Source organism: Dendropsophus ebraccatus, chromosome 9, assembly GCF_027789765.1.
Source record: "Dendropsophus ebraccatus isolate aDenEbr1 chromosome 9, aDenEbr1.pat, whole genome shotgun sequence".
Taxonomy (NCBI): Eukaryota; Metazoa; Chordata; class Amphibia; order Anura; family Hylidae; genus Dendropsophus; species Dendropsophus ebraccatus.
Window position 1 is genome coordinate 54552372 of NC_091462.1, and position 24224 is coordinate 54576595.

Genomic DNA, 24224 nt, shown 5'->3' on the forward strand with positions numbered 1-24224 from the left:
ACCCAAACTATTTCTAGTCCTTTTGTATGACAGCACCCACCATGCATGATGCTGCGATTACCTTCATGTTAACAAACCAGCAGCAATAACAGATTTACTGTAGCCCTTAACTTATATAATACATGTTTTGTGGTTGAGAATTTGTACAGAAAAATAAAACATTTTTATATTTGTGATTTCACATGTTAATTTTAAAGTTATTTAATGAATAAAACGTGATGAAATTTTTAAGAGGTTCGATAGATATATTTTAATTTGTAGTAACAGTAATAATAATTTTTTGCACACATTCAGTTATATTACTATAGCACATATGTGCTTTGTCATGGACATATATACTGTGTATATCACTGTGGAGGATGTGTCCGGACGTTATCATAACGTGAAGGATTCTGTGTAGTGCACAGCTGTGCATGTTCTCGTAGACACCAATCCCTCGCTCTTCTTGGCTGCTGCTAACCTGTAATCCACCTTTCTGCAATGTTCTTGTCTCCATCTTGCAGCTCTTGTTAAGCGCTAACACTAGAGGGGCAGACAAGAGTGAAAAAGACCTTGCCAACAAATTACTGACAGAAATGAATGAAAATCAGGTACACATAGTTGTCAACAATGTAAGAATGGTCTAAAACATCTCAGAATAACATGGCCACAACCTTACTTCAACCTAACTTATTACTATTACTGAAAACACAATGGTGCTTTAATGCATAAGATACATTATAATGGATTGTTCTATCTGATTGCAGTGTGCCAAGTCTGTTAGATTTTCATATAGGTCATATAGAAAAGGATTTATTCCTGATGCTACAACTCTTACATATACACTAAATGGACAAAGGTATTGGGCTCAACCTCTTAATCACTGAGTTCAAGTTTCATACTGCATAAATGTTGCCAGCATCACTGTGTCCTAGTCCAAAAGCAAGGTCCTTAAAGAGACTCTGTCAGCAGTCTTATTCTGCTCTATTTTACTGGTGACAGAGAAGCTAAACAAAAGGGTTTATCACTTAGATTGTTCTGTGCAACTGGTTTAGAGAGATCCTCCTGAATAACCTGGACAATAAGTAGCCCTCTCCATTATGTGCATGAGCTCAATAGTAGTCCTGTATATTCATTAGCTCGAACAAACTCCGCCCACCAGCTGCTGATTGGCAGTTATCTATACTTACTGTGTATTGGCAGTTAACTGTCAATCGGAAGTGGTGCGGCACAAATCCCATTCTCCTGCATATTAGGAGAATGGCCAAACAGAATGATGTAAGTAATATATTGTTCTGTTCAGCACTTTTGTCACTAGCTTATTCTGCCTTATTTCAAGCAGCTTAAACCCAGTGACAGATTCCCTTTAAAGTCATGGTTGGGTGATTTTCATTGGCCTGCACAGGTCCCTAGGATAGAGATTACAAGCCAGGCGTTCTCATCAAACATCAGTGTCTGATCTCACAAATGCTCTTCTGGATGACTGGGCAAAAATTCCCACAGACACCTCCAAAATCCTGTAAAAATCTTCACAGAGGAGTGGAAGCTGTGATACGTGCATAGGAAAACCAACCTAATTATAAAAAAAAGAAAAAAGAAAATAGAGGGCACTTATCATAAAGTGTGTATTGTAGCTTTATTGTACTTAAACATTAAAACGCCATTCATGTAGCAGACGCAAAGGATGCTGGTAACTCAAGGCAGTGTGACGGCGTTGCACTTCTTCGGACCGTCAGTGAGCTTCTCCAGTCTGGAGAAGCGCACTGACGTGTCTTGAACAGCTGTCACGCTGCATTGAGTTACTTGCATCCTCGTCATCTTCTGTACCCTGCATAGTATTTTAAACTTTTTCTACAATAAAGCTAAACATTTTATGGTGAGTGCCATCTATTTTGGGGTTTTTTTTTGGATCCTATTGAGATTTTTGTTTTCATACCTGTTTCAGGAGTGAGCACCCCATAAATAGCATATATCTGGTAAACTGCACCAATAAAGACTGATTGGTTTTTGTGTATCAGTAATGCAGATCGCTCTAACTATGGAACCAACACAATTATACCTATGGATGTAGGATGGGATGTCCTGAAATCTCCTGTATGTGTCCCCATACCTTTGTCCATTTGATATACATCTACTTTTTTATATAGATAAATGCAGGAATCTGTCAGTGAATGTCTTTGTATAGGTGAACATGATTTCTGTAATATTAATATTATATACATTTTTTAAATTTCTAATTTAAATTGCTGTGCCAAAATTCTTAATGAGCGAACATAGAACATGACATGGACATGATTTGTTATTTCAGACACCCATTTATGACTAGCTGTCACTGAAAACTGTGTAATGGAGATATGCAGTGGTTGTCATATTTTGCAAAGATCACTTAGCGACTTGTTCAGATTGTGAATTTATATGTTACAATCATTCAATTAGAAAATAGATGTAAATGATAATGTAAAGCACACACACACATATATATTCTAAAACATAAGTATGTAAAATTGACTTGAGTACCGAGTGAACACTAAAACCGTACTCTATGAGCTCTTTAAGCTGAGTTGTAGTAATGCACTGGCCTGGTTATTCTGCACTAGACCTTAGCAATAACAACAATATACTTTTATAGGAAGCATAGTATCTTCATTATAAGCTGTTTCGGTGGATTGGTGTTCTGGGCTTCTCTGTGTGTATGCATGTGCTTCTGTGTGTATGTTCACTGTTTCTTTGTTGCATCAATTGCTTTAAATCTCTTACCTCCCCCCTCTATACTAATAGGGTGAATTTCATAAAACAATCTTTACAGTTTGCACATCTTTTCACTTGACCTCTGGAGAATGTTTTGTGTCCGTTTTTTATCTTCAATATGTCTTTTATCCCGTTTTGCACTTATATATCGAGGTTTGTTTGTTTTTTCTCCTATGACTGCAGTTCAGGCAGCTCATATGCCCACCCACGTGCAAATTACTGTGGGCTGATAGCTTCGTAATTTCATGGCCAAATAGCACAGCACTCATCCCAAAAGCACAGCTATCCGCCATGTTGTCCTCATGATGAAACATTCTTTAGATATTCATGTTGGTTGTAGCTTTGGTGGCCTTGGCCTTAGCACAAGTGCTGCACGTATTCTTGGAATTGATTGAGAACATATTTTACTTATTGTTACTATGTGTTACTATGCACAGAACAATTATCTTCCCGGAAAACTAATGAAACGTTAGCTATTTATTAGGCCCCGTTCCCACTGAGCAAAACTAGCGGAATTGTCAGCCGCGGAATGCCGTTAGCCTCCCTCTCATAATGGGAGTCTTTGGGAGGCGCACACTTCTGCCCTGTCCGCGCTGAAGAATGAACAGTGGGAACGGGGCCTTAGAGGGCAGATATGTTGGATGACTACCATAAGAGAAGCTTTACCTGCTATTTTTGCATATTCATAGATTGCATATAATCCACCAGTACAGGCGGCTCAAACACACTGTATATACTTTCTTCTTAGCAATGATTGTGTGTTCTTTTCTTCTTTCTTATCTTTGCTTTTCAGGCTTCTAGAATTGCTGGTGATGGGATTGTATTAGTATTGAAATCCTATAAATCGCTAACACTTTGATCTAAATTCTTTATTTTAACTGAACCCAAAAGGTCCAAATGTGTCCAAAATAAAATCACAATTTTATTAAATTATTCCTTTCCGCTTCTCTCTACTATGTTAGGTTTTTCAAGAGCAGTTAGACACCTTGGTTGTGTCTACAATTAGAGCCCTTACAGCTGTGAAACATAAATCTCCAGGAGCAAAGGTAAAAAAAATACTACTTATGCTTATGCTGTATTTGTGTTGTGAAATCGGTGATGCTGTGTTTTATGGTGTGTATTTAAGGACCATGACTACAAGACTATGGAAACTATGGGTGAAGTTGTTAAGGCTATGTTCACACTACGTAAGAGACCGGCCGTTCCGTGACCCCAGCCGGGTCACTGAACGGCCGGTCTCTGGCCGGATCATCTCGGCCGGTACTTAAGTACCGTACGGATGATCTTTTTGACAGCGGAGCTCTGATGCGGGCGCATCAGCGCGCGCCCGCATCAGAGCTTCCCATAGCCCACAGTGAAGCGAGTGGCCGGAGCCGCTTGCTTCACTGTGTGAACTGACAGGTCAGTTGTTTGCGTCGGCGTATGGGATCCCGGCCCGAGCACACACACGATGTGTGTACGCTCCGGCCGGGATCCCATAGAACAACAGGCATTGTTCCACCGCGGTAAAAGTACGGCCGTTGTTGCCATCAGCAACAACGGCCGTACTTTTACGTAGTGTGAACATAGCCTGAAGTGTCACCCTTTAACTTTTACAGTCTTAATTAACAGTAAATGTGATATAAAGCAAGTTTGTAATTTACATTCCTTATTTTTTGTTATCATGCTGTAAAATAAAGCTATACTTACTAGGTCCAGTCTCCTGAAGGCAGATTTTTAGTCTTGTGCTGGTTGAAAAAGAAACTAAACACATAAAGTCTGACCTGTACAAAGTGTCACAGCTCAATGTGTCCATCAATCACATGACTGCCTTGCCTATGAGTGCTCAGATGATCTGGAAAACACTGGACTTCCTGTGTTTAAACTCTTAAGAAAAAAAAAAAAGTCTAAAAACAGGAAGTGCCTTGTTTTCTATGATGACAAAAGAAAATAATAATTAATGTAAATTGCAAATTTTGCTTTATATCACATATACTGTTAATTTAGGTTTTGAATGTTATAACGACTGTGACATTTTAAAGTGTACTAATGTGATATCTATTTCTTCCTTATTATAAATCGGTCTTTGTCCGCTAGTTAGAGAAACATTCCGGGTGGAGTTATTTAAAAAGGGCCTGTTGCCAAAAATGAGATGTTACCACTATTAAATAGCTTAGAGTGCCCTGATCACACACCTTTTTTTAAAATTTCTTGATACACCCTTCCGTGGGTTGTGTGGATTTATATTTTGTTTGACAATTCAGTTAAAGGGGTTAACCAGGATTAGAAAAACATAACTGCTTTCTTCCAAGAAACAGCACCCCTCCTGTCCTCAATTTGGGTGCAGTTTTGCAGCTCAGTTTTATTAAGTGAGGAAAGTAGCAAGAGAGTAGCTGTGATTTTTGCATCCTGGATAATCCCTTTAATAGTCAGATGGGCATGAACTTAGATTAGCTACCCAGAAGTTGTGAACTACTGTACAATGATTTTTTTTATTTCATTTTTTTGTTTATAAGTATAGCATATTATGTTGCATAATTTTAATGTATGTCTTATTCCTTGTTAATCCCTTTTTAAAGAGAGAAGAGACATGTTAATAAATGTTTGCAGGGGTTTTGGAAGGTCATTACCTGATTGATCCTATATGTTATTTATGGTGGGCTTTTCTGGTGTATGTGATAAGTAATTTTTGGGTGTCAGACCTCCATCACTTCCATGATTAACAGAACAAAGGGACCGCGCTCTTTTCAGGAGCCCTGCAGTTTGGAGCAGGTCCCAGGGGGTTGATGACTGCAGACCTCTCCTATTTTAGGGATTGTTTTTTTTTATGTTATTATTATTTAGGTTTTACTTGCTGTTATATTTTTTTTATTTGCGATATTTGTATATAATGCTATGCAACTTCTCTATATTTAGGAAGTGTTTAAGGAAAGAATTGGCTATACTCATTTGCTTGAGGTGCTGAAATCTTTAGGCCAGCCATCACGGATGTTACTTGAAGAACTTCTTAACATGGTAAAGTTAAATTACTTATATTTTCCTTTTTTACTAAGAAACTTTTTCTGATCTGTGCCCAGTGTGAGCAGGGGCAGAGAGAGATGATTGAGCAGACAGTGAGGATACAGGGTTCTGGGCAGAGATTAGACTGCTCAGCGCCTGTCTGGGAACTGCATATTATCTTGGTTTTAGTGTCTGTTTAGTGTATAGGAGCCAACACAGGGGCTAGTCTGCATCCACACTGTAGCTGATTATAAGGAAAGAAGTCAATGTCAGTGTCAGAAATATTGCTGCTCCTCAGGTACACACACAGGACACCTTATCCTGAAAAGTCACTGGGAGTGAAAGATACTTTAGCATACCCTAAGAAGATTTCTTAATTACTGTTGATATTATTTACAATCTAATACCTTCAATATGTGTTTCCTTCTCTTTAAGATTAACAAATGTCTGAAAAAGTAACTTCTCTGGTGATGATTTTCCTTTATTTACTGCATGACTTTTCACTGTATTTATTGTTCTGCTTTCAGGCTGTAGAGGGAGAGCATGCCGCAGTTGGGATTTATGGGATAAGCAATGTCCAGCCCTTGTTACTGCTTATACAGTGGTTGCCAGAAGTAGCATCCCATGATCTGCAAATCTTCATCTCTGACTGGCTGAAGAGAATCTGCTGCATAAACAAACAAAGCCGTACAATGTGTGTCAATGCTAGCATGGTCATCCGAATAATAGATACCTTAAATTCTCATTATTCTCTGCATCGAGTCTGTGCGGAAAACCTGATCAGTCTATTAGGCTCATTAGGCAGCCTGTCAACGGGCTCTGAAGAACTCTTTCATCTTATTGGCCTGCTGCAAGTGGATGAACCCAAAAAGAGCCATCCATACGTCGTACCTGTGACCCGAGCTATGCTTACTATTGCCCGTAAGCAAGGGTTGGAGAGTTCTCTGCAGTACTTCAATCTCTCCCACAGCTCATCAGGAATTGCTTTACCTCAGATTCAGAAATGGCCTGGCTCTGCATTCACGTTTTATGCCTGGTTTTGTCTCGACCAAGATCAATCTGCCTATGGCTTTTCAAGTGGTGGTGCAAAACGAAAACAGTTATACAGGTAATGGCTTATTCATTCCATCATCAATATTAGTATTTAAAGTGTCACTGTGCAAGCAGGGGTAGGAACATATACACACACTTAGGGGCATCTAGGTAGAGTACATTTGGCCTTCTAAGTTGATTTGTATACTCCTGCGCTACACTGGACTCTGGAGTGACGCACCAGGAACAGAGTGGACTGCTGAGTGGGTGAGATCCAATTATTATTGTTCTTTTGCAGCAGTAAGTTGTCTTGGTTTAGATTTAAGTCCAGGAGTGCCACTGGGTTGGTGCATGGCTTTGTAGAATTTTTCTGTACTTTGTGATAACCACGGCTGTGGTATTATATGTTTGTGAGGTATTTTCTATTTTAAATATTATCATTAAAAGTGATGTTTTATTGGTGTTTCCCCAATGTATCCTTATAAGGTTATTTTTTGATTTGTTAGAGACTACCGTAAGGGGATTTTTTTTCTTGTGTAAGGCTGGATTTGGTTGTATTTAAAGTGTCACTGTCATAAAAATTTTTTGTTTTGCAGTAATCAATAGTACAGGCGATTTTTAAGAAACTTTCTAATTGGGTTTGTTAGGCAAAAAATGCATTTTAATCATGAAAAAAGCAGTTTGAAGCTCTCCCCCCTGTCTTCATTGTTCTCTATGGAGAGGGGAGAGATGAGGCACCAAAACAGGACAACAAAGAGTTAATTTACAGCTACATCACCAGGCTCTCCTCTGACATCAGCACTGACCTCTCTGACCTCTGAATAGGGGCTTTCAGAGGCTCCCTGTGGTGTAATCCTTTGTTCTCTGCTGGGGACTAATCTCCCTCCTCCGTCCTCCCCTCTCTATAGCACAGACAGGATCCGACTGATGTAAAACAGTTGAGATTTCCTGATTCTGAGCAGCGGATGACAGAAAGGAGAGGGGGGGGGACCTGGGAAAAGTCTTTTTACATGCAGATAATGGCATATTTGCTTAATAAACCCAATTACAAAGTTTCTTAAAATCGCCTGGACTATTAATTTTTGCAAAAGAATTTTAACGACAGTGACTGTTAGAAAATTTTCCCCTTTTTTTGGTGGAAACATTTGCTAAGACTGGAATTTCAAATGCTGGTTCTAAGCAAAACAACTCTGGTACAAGGTGATCTATGTGAAATAACAGTCCTCTCCTGTAAAGCCACACCCACTTTTAGAAAAGTGGTGACCTCAGTGACCCCCAATGAAATCTTGGGTTTGTGTTCATAGCATTAAAAAGAAAACATTACATGTAAACTGGACCTTAAAGTGTTATTTTTAATTTATTGTTGTTTTTTTTGGTCCTAGCTTTTTTACAAACAATGGCACAGGATTTGAAGCCTTTATCTCCTCCTCTGGTTTCCTGGTCGTGGCAGTGTGCACTAAGAAAGAGTACACCACTGTTAAGTTGCCAGATCACTGCTTCTGCGATTCATTGTGGGTAAGGAGCACTTATTGTTGAATTATTGTATACAGGCGTGAGAAGTCTGTTTATTGGTGCAGTTCTTTTGAATAATTTTTATTTTAAATCATAAAGAAATCTGTAGAAACATTTGTTAACAAAGCATGGGTTTTAGGGCTGGGCGATTAATCAAATTATTTGATTAATTCTCCCATGACTTGGAAATCGCTCAGATGTTTTTTTTAATCGCATATTCGATTAAAAAAAAAAAAGTGCGATCTGACCTGCAGGAGCAGCAGTGGCGCTCCGGGCCCAGGCAGTGCGGTTATCGGTGGCCTCCTTATTGAACATTGAGTGTGACCAGGCTTGGAGCGGCAAGCTGCTCCTCCTGCAGGTCAAGACGCCCCCTTCTGGATGCAGTGCTGCTGCATCCGCACATTGGAGATCCCTGCCGCCTGCACTCAAGAGCAGCAGCAGTCAGTCACTGGGCCAGGGGAGACCTAGAGTGCCATCACCGGAGAGCGGGTGAGGACCTCACACATCGCCCCACCACGCCTACAAAGTAACTGCCTCTACTACTCGCATAACATCCCACTACTACTTCCACTTTTGCTACTACTACTCCCACTACTACTCCCAATACTACCACTACTGCTACCACCACTATTGCCACTGCTACTTCTACTCCTACCATTGCTTCTACTATTCCCAACACTACTACTACTCCCACTACTGCTGCTATTACTAATAGCCCCACTACTGCTGCTACTTCCACTCCTAATACTACTCTCACTAATTCACCTCCCAATACTACTACTCCCAATACTACTCCCACTATTGCTACTACTACTCCCATTCCTGATACTCCCATCATCATTGGCAAAAGAAAATTGTCGAAAAAAAGTGGAATTTAATACATGACACACAGCAAGAATCCATAAATGTAGTTGTAAATGTGACAATACGTTCATAGTGTGAGTTTTTAATAATAGGGGTGGATCTCATTGGTGCTGAGCAGTGTTGGAGCGGAGATGCCAAACTGTTCTGTTTTGGCAATGTTCTCTGAACCTGAACGCTCGGCATTTGAATCCCTGTGGCTGCAGAAATTGGCTTTATCCATTTTTTTCCAGGGCTGCATCCAACTTCTTCAGCTGCTGGTAATCAAATGCCGAGCATTCAGGTTCAAAGAACATTGCTGAACCCAAATGGTTCACATCTGGAACAATGGAACACATCTCTGTTCAACACTATGGCTGACCTTTGCTGCTCTGTTCAGAAAGGTTAGACTCACATTTGATTTTCTTTAACAGCACAGCATAGCAGTTGTCCATGTGCCCTCAAAAAGATCATTAGGATTTTTTGGACAAAGTCATGTCTACATTTATGTCAATGGACTGCTGAAGCATTCTTCACCTCTGAAGTTTCCCACTATGAGTGAAGTAAGTATAGAAATGAAGATATTTGTTCATTTTCCTGTACAATCTGTTAAAGTGACTGCCAACTGCAGTTAAAGTGACACTGTCATCCCCTTTGTGCATTCTGACATCTCTACACAGGTGTAATGGGTAAATTTAGTGGTTTTCACACCTTATTTAATATCATACGTCATGGTTCTTGTTCAAGTAAAAAGTAATCTTTTATCAACTGCAGATTGTGTTGAGTGGGTGGGGCCTCGCGGCATTAGCGCCAGCCCCGCCCACAATGCTACTGTTGGGCCCCACCCCCATCGGTACTTGGAACAGGCTGGCCTAAAGGTCTAGGCCCCACACCCTCTAGGTCGGCCCACCAATGGGTGTCAAGGGGGCGGGACCAATGGCTGCACCGTGGGCGGAGCTAAGTGGCGCTAATACCGCAAGACCCCGCCCACTTAACACAATCTGCAGTTGATAAAAGATGACTTTTTATTTGAACAAGCACCATGATGTATGATATAAAATAAGGTATAAAAACAGCTAAATTTACCCTTTCCACCTGTGTAGAGATGTCAGAATGCACAAAGGAGGTGACAGTGTCACTTTAAGGTTACAAACTGCTGAGACATTGCTTGTTAGTCAGGTGGAGACTGAGCCCTGAATGACAGCCAAGCAGGGTTAGAGATGGGAGGGCGAGTGAAGGAGATGTCACAGTCCTCAGTAGTTGCACTTCAGGAGATGGCGAATGCCTGTTTGACTCTTTGCACTCAAGAATAAAAGTGTTTTTCTACATCATGGAAGATCATATGGATATCATTGCGTCCTAACAATGTCAGCATTGTGTGAATTGCAGCTGACGGATTCCCTTTAAGGGTGCGTTCACACGTACAGGGTCTGCAGCAGATTTGATGGTGCAGATTTAAAGCTGCAGATTTACTTTGTATATGCAACTTCAGATCTGCGTCATCAAATCTGCTGCAGATCCTGTACGTGTGAACGCACCCTAAAGGGAAACAACAGGTTAGAAGACACTGACCTGCTAAAAGTTTTCTTTAGGGTGGGCACGCTTAGAATGAAGGTAATTCTCTTGCCTTCATCCTCAACATCCTCTTTCTCTAAATCTTCAGTTTGATAATTATGTAAATTAGGCGGTTTGTTGCACTGGGGCGGGAACCAACATCAGCCTTTGTCTTCCCGCCTCTCCTTATGAATATTTCTACGGCGCTTTGCATTGATAAGTGTCCAGAGGGACATCACTTCAGAGTGCCCCCTCAATATTCATGAGTAGGGGGGGATTAGTGCACTGAGAGCGGTAGTCTCATCCCTAGTGCACCAAACCACGTCCTGTACACTATGGAAACATAGAGCCTTCTAACCTGCTGTTTCTCTTTAAATAAATAAATAAATAAATAAATAAATAAATACTATTATATTCTTAAAATAATGTGCCCGGGGATAGTCTGCAAGGTGCACAATGTGACTAGTTTTTGTTATTTTTCAGCCTTTTACTTTTTGTTGCATCGGATCTGCTGGCCAAAAGACCAATACTCCTCCTCCATCACAGATAGCAGATCCTCCTGTCTCCCCTCCAAGTAATACCAGTAGGTCATCACTGGGCAGCATTTTGTCATCACCATCAAGAGGATTACAAGGAAAGACAGATTCTGTCAAACAGATCTCAGCCGGAACCCAAGATAGTGAATGGGGGACTCCAACGTCACTTGAAGGTCAACTTGGATCTGTTCTCATCTTCCATGATGCTTTGCAAGCAGGTCAGATTAAGGCTTTGTACTTGGCAGGTAAGTGACTGAAAGTATTGGTGATTTTGCAAAATGTAATGTAGTTATTTGCACTCTTAATTGATGTCTTTGTGTTTTATTGTATCAGGTCCTAACAGCTTGAGCCCCTGGAAATCCCAGGACAGTGAACTAGCAGACTTACCCAGCAAATTACTTGTTTATTATACACCAAAGGTTAGTAAAATGTTATTACCCAATAGATTATGCATGAGACTTTCCTTCCATACAGTGTATTATGCTTGAAGTACTCTAAGTAGATTGATTCATGTGTAAATAACTACTCTCACTAGTCTGTCTTTTACATCATCTAGATATAAATCAATCTAGCGAAATGACATGACATGACATGGATGAAAGGAGACCAAACTGTTAAATCGGGCGAGTGTGTACAGACATATAAGTCTATAAGCTACACTGAGTAGAAGTGACTTGTATTCTCTGTACAGGGCTTTACTATCAATACTGGATAGAAATCATCTAATAAGAAGTGTGTGTTACACAGAAAGTAGTGACTGAACCTCTATTATATAAACCTGAGAAGCTTATAGCTTGCCTTATAGCATAAAGGGGGCAGGTTTAGTGCTAACAGGCATCTGTTCTATAATGATCTAATTGAACGTTTTTGCACTTTTTTTTTTTTTTTTTTTTTTTTGCAGTGTACTAATCTTAAGGAATGAATTACATGGTATTTCTGTTTTTGTTTTTGTTTTTATTTTTAGGCTTGCGGGAATTACATCTGCCTTGATTTATCACCCAACCAATTTCATGGGAGATTGACTGGGAACAAAGTTGTTAACTGGGACATTAAGGTATTCAGTAAAAAAAGTGTGAAGGGAGCTGATAACTACACTCTAAAATAGCAGCTTGTTGCTTGACTACTTGATATTCAGGTTACAGTAATACTGCACAGCTTCTCATGCGCGACTCTGAACAGCTTCCTACCACTTTTATCCTTTGTTTATAGACTAGTACAGTGGTTTTCAACCTACGGTAGGGTATACCACAGAGGGTAGCAACGGGGCATGTATCAGGCTGCAAGAAGACATGTATATGGCTACATGGGGAAGGTATATGGCTGCAAAGAGACATGTATCTAGCTACAGGGGGATGTATCTGGCTCTAAGGGGACATGTATATACCTGCAAGGGGCCATGTATCTGCACCACCAGCTAACCTGAACCCTTTCCTACTGTAATTGTCCCCACAAGTTTTCTGATCATGGTCTATATAGTAAATAGAAATGCAGACAAAAAGAAGCTACAACCACATAAATTCTTTATTCTTTAAAAAAAAAACAAATAAGCAATATGCAACATTGTAATGAACTATTACAGGCCCTTCAATGAACAGTTGATCCAGTGACTCTCAGGTCAGGTCTGGTGGAGACCTCAGAACGTGCTGCAGTCATAACCACTTGTCCACCATTATCCTGATCTGAAAGCCACCATAGCTAAAGATCCAGAGGAAGGTAAAGAAACCCCCTGGAGAGTTCAACCTCAGGGGGGAAAAATTCCTTCCAGACCCCACAAGTGACGATCAGATCCAATCTCCCTGGATCATAACTAGCCTGCTGTATACAGCTGTATAGATTATATAGGATCCAGAGACTTCACCCCGTAACTAAAGAAAGAGAGAGAGACGTTAATGCTGCACAATATGTTGATAAAATGATAGAAATCATTATTATTGCATATGCATCCATCATATATGCTATACATTTCCTGCTCCTAGGAGCTTACAGTCTGTTTTTTTTAGACCTGCCCTTAAAGTGAATGTACCATCAGTACATTCGGTTTAAGTTTTGCACATGAAGAGAATGACGCTGGCGTGGGAAAGCCAATGCTGCTGTCCCTTTTTCCTTTCTGGCCTGGTTCCTGCGCACGGTGCTGGTCTATTGCAGAGGACTGTTCCCGTCCCTGTGCATAGAAATTGCACTATATACACATATTAGTTCTTATATAAACATTGAGACATAATTAATGTTCATTCAGAATATCTGCTGATGTGAAGTATAAAAACATTCATTAAGTTCACCAAATAAACCAACAAGGGGGAGGGGGGTGGGATCTGAAATACTCACCACTTTAACTACTAGTATAGTAGTGCATTGGGGACAGAGGCTACAGAGAATTTTTTGCCGCTATTTTGCCCGAGGCCATAACCAAAATGTGCTGTTGCAGTTCATGGAGTCATTAGGCACACACTTCAGATAATAGGTACAGATGTATCAAAATTTTCTTGTCTATCGTACAAAAAATGACCATAATAATTACAAATTTAGTAATGGGAACTTATGGAAACATGATGTCTGCCAGTATATCTACTTTTATAGCATTCTGCAGTCAGAGCTTTGTTACATGGCTGCTATAAACTACTGCCAAGAGCCTGTAGTCAAATCAGGACAGGCAAACACAGTAGTTTATGAAATTGCTATAAAACCTAATATTTGTGAGGGTGTCTTTGTACATGACATTTTTGTTGCATTTAGGCTGGGGTTTCCTGCTATTTTGCAGCAAATTGCACATTTGTAGGAAAAGAACAGAATTTTTGCAGTGATTTTGGCAAAATCACTGCAGAATAGCGCTATTGTATCGCATTTGCACAATTAACAGCAAAATGGCAGGGAAATTGCTGTAAAAAGGCATGAATCGTGCCATGTGTGAACATAGCCTGAAACTTTTGCTTTATTGAATTGCATGGTTGACTAAAATTGGAAACAATGTAAGTTACTGCGGACTATTCATGATTTTGATCAATAAGGCTACGTTTCATTTCTGTTTTAGGACATGATCAACTGCATCGGTGGACTAAACACATTATTTCCGCTCTTGGAGCAAATCAGCTTTTTAAATGAGATTGTCTGTGACAAATCTGAAAGCATTAGCCTTCCTCCGGAGCTTTTGACACCAACAGAGGGAGATTTTGTAGTTTTGCCTTCCACAAAAGCCTCAGGTATTATATTCATTTATTTTGTGTGCACTTATATATTATGTTTAAATGGCTTCTGTTACTTTAAACATTAAACTTTTCATCTGTTTTGATCAGCTAGGTTCTGGGTGTCTTCAGACCCCAACAATTGTTAATTGTTGGGAGAAGCACTTGGTTAAGTGCTTCACTCTCAAGCCTACTGATTTTTCTATTTCTCTCCAGGAGACAGTCTCTATTGTAATTGCAGTGAGCCAGGCAATAAAGTGCGCTGTTGTGTGCTGGTTCTGTCTAACAGTCTTTAGTCAGGGTGTTAAGACCCCCAGTTAAAACTTTTACCATATCCTAAAGACTTTTTTTTAAAGGCATGTGACAATTTAGCTGGTGTATGTTTTATACCTATAAATAAGATAACCTTTAAGGGTTTTTTGTTCTCAGCTCCATAAGCCCAGTTTTCCTGTCTTTTGTGGTAGGAGGGATCACACATCCCATTAGTTAACCTCACAGTTTGGCCAATGCGGTTGCCTGGAACTTGTGGAAGTCCCCAAACATTCCTTTTTTTCTTTTTTTCTTTTTTCGGTTTTCAAATTTATACATTAAGGGTGCGTTCACACCTACAGGATCTGCAGCAGATCTGCAGCAGATTTGATGCTGTGTTCAGTTATTTAAATAAAATCTGCTGCAGAAAATCAGCTGCAGATCCTGTAGGTGTGAACGCACCATAAAAGGGTATTCCCAACACAGAACTATGGCCCCCAGCCCCTCTGGCCTGGATGAAGCTGACAGAGATGTTTGGGAAGTAGAAACCAGCCAGGCCTGCTGTTTGGCTTCATTGGGAGGTGTGTAAACCGTGTAGCTCACGGTGCTCTTCTCAAACCGAAAGCAATTTAAAAATAAATTGTGACAAATAAACCCATAACCAGGAAAAAAAATATTTTAGTGTCAAACATATCAAGTTTGTTGAAGTGCAAAAGAATGCAAAGTACAGCAAAATGGCCTAAACACGGCCGGTATAGATGAACATAATAGGAAGTGTCAGAGCGCAGTCTGACAAGCAAAACACAAATGTTACAAAATCAGGTGCCCAACAAGCAAAACAAAGAAGGTGATGTCAAGAGGTAATATAATAAGACAAATCCGCTACATGTGCAGATGTGAACCAATGTGCCCAGAGCTTTTCAAACATGGTCACAGAATCCCCCCTAATAGCAGAAATTTTCTCAGATAATAAAATGTTGTTAACACAATCTATAACCTTGTCCAAATGCAATAGAGGCTGTTTCCAATTTGAGGCAATATATATCCTGGCTGTCAACAAAATATATTGGGCTAATTTAAAGGCCCGAAAGGGGAGCCTAGAGGGCTTGACCCCAAGAAGGCATGCCTGGGGGGTTTTAGGGTATGATCGGCCAATAATGCTCGTAACCATGTGGACTACTGACGTCCAAAAAACCTGGACTATGGGAAAAGACCATCAAATGTGATGCATCGAGCCGGTGGCCGAGCAGCCCCTAAAACAAAGCAGGGAAACCTCAGGGTATATGGCATGTAGCCGGGCTGGAACATAATATGCACGATGCAGAACCTTCAGGGCCGTTTCAGTCAGGGATACCTGCCAGCTCCCCTTGCTAAGAACCTCACTACTCATTCTCCATTGTAATGGAGATAAAGTAATGTGTAGGTCAGATTCCCATTGAACCATATAGGGGAGTTTTTGATCTCCAGGTGGTGGTGTTAGCTGAGAGTATAGTAAGGACAGCATCTCTTTCCTGTCAGGGGAAATCAGTGGGTGAACAATCAGTGCCCAAAGGGCAGTAGGATTGGAGAAAAGAAAAAATTTGTTTTAGACAAAAAGAGTTGGAGTTCATGTTGTCTAGTAAAGGCATCTAAGGTGAGTAATCGTTTGTGGACTAAAAAGTTGTGTAATTTAGTGAGGTTCTTAGAGGACCACCATTGGAACGAAGTAGGGGAGAGGCGAGGGGTAAACAAGGGATTCCCCAGTATTGGTGGTAGGGGGGAAATAAGGGATTGTAATTTTTTCTTAAAGCGGACTCTCCGCCACAAGGCTAGGGAATGCATCACATGGAGTCAGGGTAGCGGGGGCAAGCAGGACCACATTAGGGCGGTAAGTGTGTAAGGTCTCACCAGGTCGGATTCAAGATGCACCCACCATGGCTGATGCTCAGTAGAGTGTATTAATAAAAATTGAGCCAAACGAGCGGCTGTGTAGTAGTGGCCAAAGTGGAGTACTGATAGACCATCAGCTCGTTTATGAATTAGCATAATCTTCTGTGGTATACGGGGGCGTTTCCCGTTCCAGATAAATTTTAGTATAACATGCTGTAGGCTGTCAAGATTGCAACGCACCAGGGGGATAGGCAGGCACCAAAAATAATATAGGATCCTGGGCAATATGACCATCTTGACTGCATTTATCCTGCCCAACCAAGACAGGTGTGGAACATTCCACTTATGGAGGTCTGACCAAAGCGCTGCAAGAAGAGAAGGATAGTTAGAAGAATAAAGAGTAGACAGAGGGGGTAAGCTTGATCCCAAGGTAGGGAAGAGACTGGGATTGGGGACGGAAAACACAGTTCAACTGTATGAGCTGTTGTTGCGAAAGGGGCACATTACAATAGAGCGTTTCTGACTTGGACTGATTAATACGTAGACCAGAGACAGCTCCAAATTCAGACAAAGCTTGGAACAAGTTAGGGAGAGGAGTCAGAAGGTTGGCAAGATAGAGTAGAGAGTCGTCAGCAAAAAGTTGTAATTTGTACGTTCAAGAGGCAATTTGTACCTCCTGGATGTTTGGGTTTAGGTGGATGGAGCTCGCCATGGAGGTCCCCCGGGCAATAGAAATCAGCGGGGAGTGAGAGGAGGGAAGTTTTAGGAAAGCAGAGGGGGAGGAATATAATAGATGGAGAATATGGACAGAAGACCCCCCAAATCCCATGCGGTGGAGCACCCTGAGGAGAGAGGCCCAAGACACACTATCACGCTTTTTCTATGTCAAGCCCTAACAACATCAGAGGTTTAGAATAAGCGTTAGACCACTGGATAGGATATCTAATACTTTGCGTACGTTGTCTGGGGCCTGTCTCCCCGGGATGAACCCCACCTGGTCTCCGTGGACTAGAGAAGGAAGAAAGGTGTTAAGGTGGGCTGAAAGGATAGAGGTAAGAAGTTTAGCATCCAGGTTAATAAGCGAAATGGGATGGTAGTTAGAGGTAATAGTGGGATCTTTGTTGGGCTTCAGAATCACCGTGATAGGGGCATCTAGGAATTCAGTAGGAATCAATGGGAGGTGGGGAAGAGAATTGAAAAAAATAAGGAGGGGCTGTAGTAAGAGGGAAGAGAATTTTTTTTTTTTATAGTAAAGAGCTGAAAAGCCATCTGGGCCCAGGAGCTTTGCCTAATTTCAACTTTTTGATCGCTTCTGAAACTTCATCAGATGTGATTGGTTGGTTCAGGGCCACTAGATCTTCTGCTGACAATGTAAGGGGAGGGAGTCTAAATACGTATTAATGAGAGATTGGGAAGGAGGAGAGGGATTAGAATAGAGAGAGGTATAGAAAGAATGAAAGGCGTCATAAATGCGGTCAGGATGGGAAGAGTACACTCCAGGACGTACCTGTAATTTATGGATGTGGTTAAGCTTTTATTTTCGTCCGAGCATCCTAGCTAGGAGCCTGTCAGGTTTATTTGCCCATTTGTAGTAGGTAGCCTGCGTCCACCGTAGTGCCTTCTCCGTCCTGTGGGTCAAGACAGCGTTCAGTTGAAGCATAGTATCTAATATAGCTTTATGCAAATACAGAGTCTGGTTGCGTTGGTGGGCAATGGAGAGGTTAAGTAATTTATTTTCTAGGGTGAGTTGGGCCCTTTTGCGATCCCGCTTTACCCCAGTGGCCAAGGAGATTAGTCTGCCCCTCATAAAGGCCTTAAAGGCCAGCCAGACCCAGAAAGGGTCAGACGATGACGTGGCATTAGATTGTAAGTAGTTGGTAAGATCATCACGCAATTGCGTCACAATTCGTGGGTTAGTGAGCAGTGATTCATTCAAGCTCCACCTAAAAGGCGTGCTTAATTTGCACACCATGTCAAATTCTGCTAGCACCACGTCATGGTCCGACCATGAGGACAGAACATGTCTGGCATATAATAGGGACGGGAGGGTCGAGGTATTGGTGAGGATCCAATCGATCCGTGTATCCGTGTATAATGGTGATTGGAGGGAGAGTACAAACCCAAAGGTATGGCAGGCTGCATGGGTAACTATCTGCAACTGGCAACAGAACCTGTCCAACAAACCAGAAAAAATGGTTTAAAAAAAAAAAAAAAAAAAAGGCTAAACAGCAGTGTAAGGCATCCCCGGAGTCCCAGTAATGACAGGAAACATCCATGGGGGTGCAGGATCCTCATCCAATCGAGGTGACGGCGGGTAGTAGGCTTCACCATAGTCCAGGTTCTCTGGGGCCTGGCGGGTAGGGCTGGGCGATAATGGCCTAAATTAATATCGCGGTTTATCGTACATATTGCCGCTGTAACAATAAATTGAACAATAATTATGACAGCCCCCTTTTGAAAACCACACCCATTTGAAACACAACGTTTCGGCGTCTCCTATGCCATTTTCAAGTGCCACTTAGGAGACATAGGAGACGCCAAAACCCTGTGATTTACTTATGAAGTTTGCTGCACATCATTATATGGAATAAATCCACATTTTCACATTTGTACTACGATCAGAGTGCTGCAGAGTATTTTTTACTAGCTGATTTGATCCAAGGTCTGGGATTTGTCTGCTGGCACCCAAAATGCTGCCTATATTGTTTGCTATAGCTATCTATCGATCAACCTATCTATCTAACATAGATAGATAGATAGGAGATAGATAGATAGGAGATAGATAGATAGGAGATAGATAGATAGATAGGAGATAGATAGATAGATAGATAGGAGATAGATAGATATGAGATAGATAGGAGATAGATAGATAGAGAGGGAGATGGATAGATAATAGATAGATAGATAGATAGGAGATAGATAGATAGGAGATAGAAAGATAGGAGATAGATAGGAGATAGATGGATAGGAGGGAGATAGATAGATAGATAGATAGATAGATAGATAGATAGATAGATAGAGAGGGAGATAGATAGAGAGGGAGATAGATAGAGAGGGAGATAGATAGATAGAGAGGGAGATAGATAGATAGAGAGGGAGATAGATAGATAGAGAGGGAGATAGATAGAGAGGGAGATAGATAGAGAGGGAGATAGATAGAGAGGGAGATAGATAGAGAGGGAGATAGATAGAGAGGGAGATAGATAGAGAGGGAGATAGATAGAGAGGGAGATAGATAGAGAGGGAGATAGATAGAGAGGGAGATAGATAGAGAGGGAGATAGATAGAGAGGGAGATAGATAGAGAGGGAGATGGATAGATAGGAGATAGATAGATAGGAGATAGATAGATAGGAGATAGATAGATAGGAGATAGATAGATAGGAGATAGATAGATAGGAGATAGATAGATAGGAGATAGATAGATAGGAGATAGATAGATAGGAGATAGATAGATAGGAGATAGATAGATAGGAGATAGATAGATAGGAGATAGATAGATAGGAGATAGATATGAGAGAGAGTAGATAGATTATATATAGATAGGAGTCCTATCTACTGTCTGTATATCATCTATCTATAATATATCTCCTCTCTCATATCTATCTATATATCATCTATCTCCTATATATATATATAATCTATCGATCTAAGATAGATAGATTTTATATTGATAGATGATATACAGATAGTATATACTAGATAGATAGATGGAGATAGATAGATGGAGATAGATAGATGGAGATAGATAGATGGAGATAGATAGATGGAGATAGATAGATGGAGATAGATAGATGGAGATAGATAGATGGAGATAGATAGGAGATAGATAGATAGGAGATAGGGGATAGATTGATAATAGGAGATAGATAGATAGATATATCTCCTATCTATCTATCTCTTTATCTATCTATCTATCTATCTATCTTTCTATCTCTCTATGTCCTATCTATCTATCTCCTATCTATCTCCTCTCTCTATATAATCTATCTATCTATCTCCTATCTATCTATCTCCTATCTATCTATCTATCTCCTATCTATCTATCTCCTATCTATCTATCTCCTATCTATCTATCTCCTATCTATCTATCTCCTATCTATCTATCTCCTATCTATCTATAATCTCTCTCATTTCTCTCATATCAATCTATCTATTTTACCTGCTGTTCTGCCCTGATACATACACTTGGGGTCAGGTATGGGGTCGGCACCTCCTTGCTCCCACGGGCACCGCTCTCTCCCACACAGGAATCCTCCCTGTCACATATATCTGCTGTCAGTGTCCCGGGCAGAGCGTCGCACACAGCTGCTTCCAACACTGACAAATGATAACGGGCGCCGAGGATTCCTGCGCAGGACAGAGTGCGGTGCCCTGTGGAGGGAGGATGTGCTGACCTATACCTGACCCCCTGCAGCCACTGTATGTGAGGGAGAGGGGGGGCCACTGCCCGTTGTGAGTGCAGCTTCCAGAGCCGTCCGGCAGCAGCGATGATGAGCACACACTGGAGGGGGAGCTGCTACCTGGAAACAGCCTGGCAGATCTCCAGCCTTCTTCCTTACCCCCAGCAGCACTGTTAACAGTGTCCTGAGCCGAGCCTAACAGGGGAGCAGAGCAAGCGGCCGCCGGGTGAGGGGAGGAAAAATACCGCAGATACCGTCCTGGCAGAGTTGAGGTCGGTTAACCGACGCCAGTGACGGTATCAGTATTTTGCGGTATACCGCCCAGCCCTACTGGCGGGCCATTGCTGTTTCAGCAAAGAATCCAGATCTTCACACAGAATATCTTCTTTTTTTTAAGGCCTCCCTGGCCTCCTGCAAGGTACGTACCACATAGGAGTGGTTGTTTATAGTCCAGCTTAAGGAAAAGAGAAAACCCCAACGATATTTCACATTAAGTTTCAGTAGAGTTAGCTACGGGGCCTAGTGAGTGCCCTATGGATCCGGTCAAAGCTCCTCGGAGGTTTGTGAGGTGGCCAAGATGGCACTGCCGTCTTCCTGTAGACTCTGCATGTTGCGGAAGATATCCGGGATAGACTGGGACAGCTTTTGTGTGAGTCGGCGTTTACGCTTCTTATTCGTGCCAGACATGTTCCCTGGAAGATAAGATTGGTTTAGAAGCTGTGGAGCCACAATGGCGCGCTGGAGATTGTCGGTAAAAGAGCAGATAGAGCGGAGCTCACATGAGGCACGTCCTTACCAGTGAGCCACGCGCATGCGCCACCCCCCAAAAAATATTTTACAGGATTATCTAACACAAACAATTTAAATAAAAATGTGTGTTAACTGTACAACTCCTTCTGTTTTATTATAATTGTAATCTATTTTGTAAAAAAAATAAATAGGGAGAAAAAATTGAATGGGGAATTCCAGAATTCTTTGGCAGCAGTGTATGCCACATTATATTGACGGAAGCGTGGAGACCACCTGAAGTAGCTAGGATTTATGCTCTTGTGGTATTGACACTATAGGTACCTCTCATCTCCCTAAAAAAAAATTTTGATCCTTTGAAATACAATTATAGGGAAATGCATCAGACTTTTTGATAGATTAGATTTCTGATTCATACCTCGTATAAGTTCAGACGTATTGTATTTTTTATGGATAATAAATCTTACTTATTCCTTATAATGGGTTTTCTTTTTTGTACAATGCCCAGTCATGTGGGAAAATATACAGAATTATGTTTAAAGTGTACCTGCCATGCTAGCCCAGTGGCAAGTTCCTCTGTTAATTCGTAACTTCTGATCTCCTTGGATACCAACACAAATAGACCTTTAAAGAGTACCTCTACACATGTCAAAAGTTTTATTTGGTCCGGGGTCTGAATGTTCAGACCCGTACTGATTGGGAGAACAGGCCGGGAGAAGATGCACCGCAGCGTGTCCACTCCCTGCTCATAATGGAGCCTGACCCTTTTTTTAATCTTGCAAAGAGAGGGTAGCAGATGCACTGCAGTTCGTCTTTTCCTGGCCTGTTCTCCCGATCAGTATGGGTCTGAACTAGTGATGCACGATGCACCGAAATATCGATACTACTATTGATATTCGGGGCAAAAACACGGTTCGGTACCAGGATTTCCTGGTATCGATACTTTATGTTAAGATGTGCAATAGCGCAGCTTAACATAGAGTATTGTGCAGAGAACACGGCTATCCCCCCAACCTACTATACTTTGCATCTGCCATACTACTACTACCAGTAATATACTATACTGTGAGTCAGCTATACTACTACTACTACGCCCATACTATACTGTGTGTCAGTCAAACTACTACTACCACCCCCCCCAACATACTATACTGTGAGTCAGCTATACAACTACCCCCAACATACTATACTGTGTCAGCCATACTACTACTATCCCCAACATACTATACTGTCAGCCATACTACTACTACCCCCAGCATACTATACTGTGAGTCAGCCATACTACTATTACCCCCAACATACTATACTGTGTCAGCCATACTACTACTACCCCCAACATACTATACTGTGAGTCAGCTATACTACTACTACCCCCAACATACTATACTGTGTGTCTGCCATACAACTACTACCCCCAACATACTATACTGTGTCAGCCATACTACTACTACCCCCAACATACTATACTGTAAGTCAGCTATACTACTACTACCCCCAACATACTATACTGTGTGTCTGCCATACTACTACTACTACCCCCAACATACTATACTGTAAGTCAGCCATACTACCTTCCCAATCTCGCACAGAGTGCTTGCACCAAATAAAGTCATATATGCAAACGCTGTACCAATCAAAGCTGCAAATCACTGCGCACTAAAAAAAAGACTCTCAGACAGCCCTACCGGCTGAAAGATTTTAAAAGTTACGGGAATCAAAAAACAACAATTTTAAGCACATGTATTTTAAAAAAAAACAACAACAACAACAAAATATGTAACTTTTGTACAGTGTAAGTTGTAAATTAAAATAAAAATATATAGTACCATTGTAATAGTAGTGACCTGAAGAATATAGATAACCTGTCAGGTATATTACATTACATAGTGAACATTGAGGAGTGTTATATCTTCAGTTCTTCAGTTGGGGGGGGGGGGGGGGGTGGTATTGAGTATCGAAATAAAAAAGTTGGTATTGGTATTGAACTCAAAACTCTGGTATCGTGACATCCCTAGTCAGAACATTCAGACCCAGACTGATCAAAATTTTTGACATCAAAGGTTTTTTGAAACAACAGGTACACTTAAATGTGTGCAACCCCCATTAAATCCAGTGTGTGTGGGGGGGGGGGGGGGGAGGGGGTTCACGTACATTATGGTTTTATTGCCATTGGTATCCAAGGGCAGTTTAACAGAAACTTACACATTCAGCACAGGGAAGGCATGACAAGTACACTTTAATTCCTGGTAATCTTGGGATAAACTTTTGCTTATACACAGCAGACATTATGATCAAGTAGACGTGCAGTGTAAAGCAACTAAGAGGGTATCAGATAAATTGTTAGTTATGACTTGCTATGACATAGAACTTACTTGTTTGAAACGCTTCAGTGCTTTTGTGCACTTTATGCTGTAAAGATGTTGACTCAATAGAGGAAGATAGGAAAAAACATGATGCTGGACACGTGCCAGCCAGCGATGGGGACCGCATACACAAAAAGATGCTGGGTCTGACTAACATCTAATAGGAATACATTCAAGAGCTGGATGAATGGTATAATAATTCATTTAGCAATTAATGTGGTCTAGTTCAAGGTTC

General features: G+C 41.1%; 1 protein-coding gene across 6 annotated transcripts in view; it reads left to right on the forward strand.

Annotated features, from left to right (window-relative positions):
* Positions 1-24224, forward strand: part of NBEAL1 (neurobeachin like 1) — a 125302-nt gene that overhangs the window by 47508 nt on the left and 53570 nt on the right. For 4 of the 6 annotated variants that reach the window (XM_069983363.1, XM_069983362.1, XM_069983365.1 and 1 more), the window contains 10 exons: positions 504-590; positions 3690-3773; positions 5623-5721; positions 6234-6814; positions 8121-8253; positions 9525-9653; positions 11128-11425; positions 11514-11599; positions 12145-12234; positions 14209-14377. In XM_069983363.1, coding sequence (XP_069839464.1) covers positions 504-590; positions 3690-3773; positions 5623-5721; positions 6234-6814; positions 8121-8253; positions 9525-9653; positions 11128-11425; positions 11514-11599; positions 12145-12234; positions 14209-14377 — 1756 coding nt within the window. Of the gene's footprint in view, positions 1-503; positions 591-1202; positions 1258-3689; positions 3774-5622; positions 5722-6233; positions 6815-8120; positions 8254-9524; positions 9654-11127; positions 11426-11513; positions 11600-12144; positions 12235-14208; positions 14378-24224 lie in introns of those variants that run through there. The other 2 variants (XM_069983367.1, XM_069983366.1) reach the window with 2 other exon arrangements.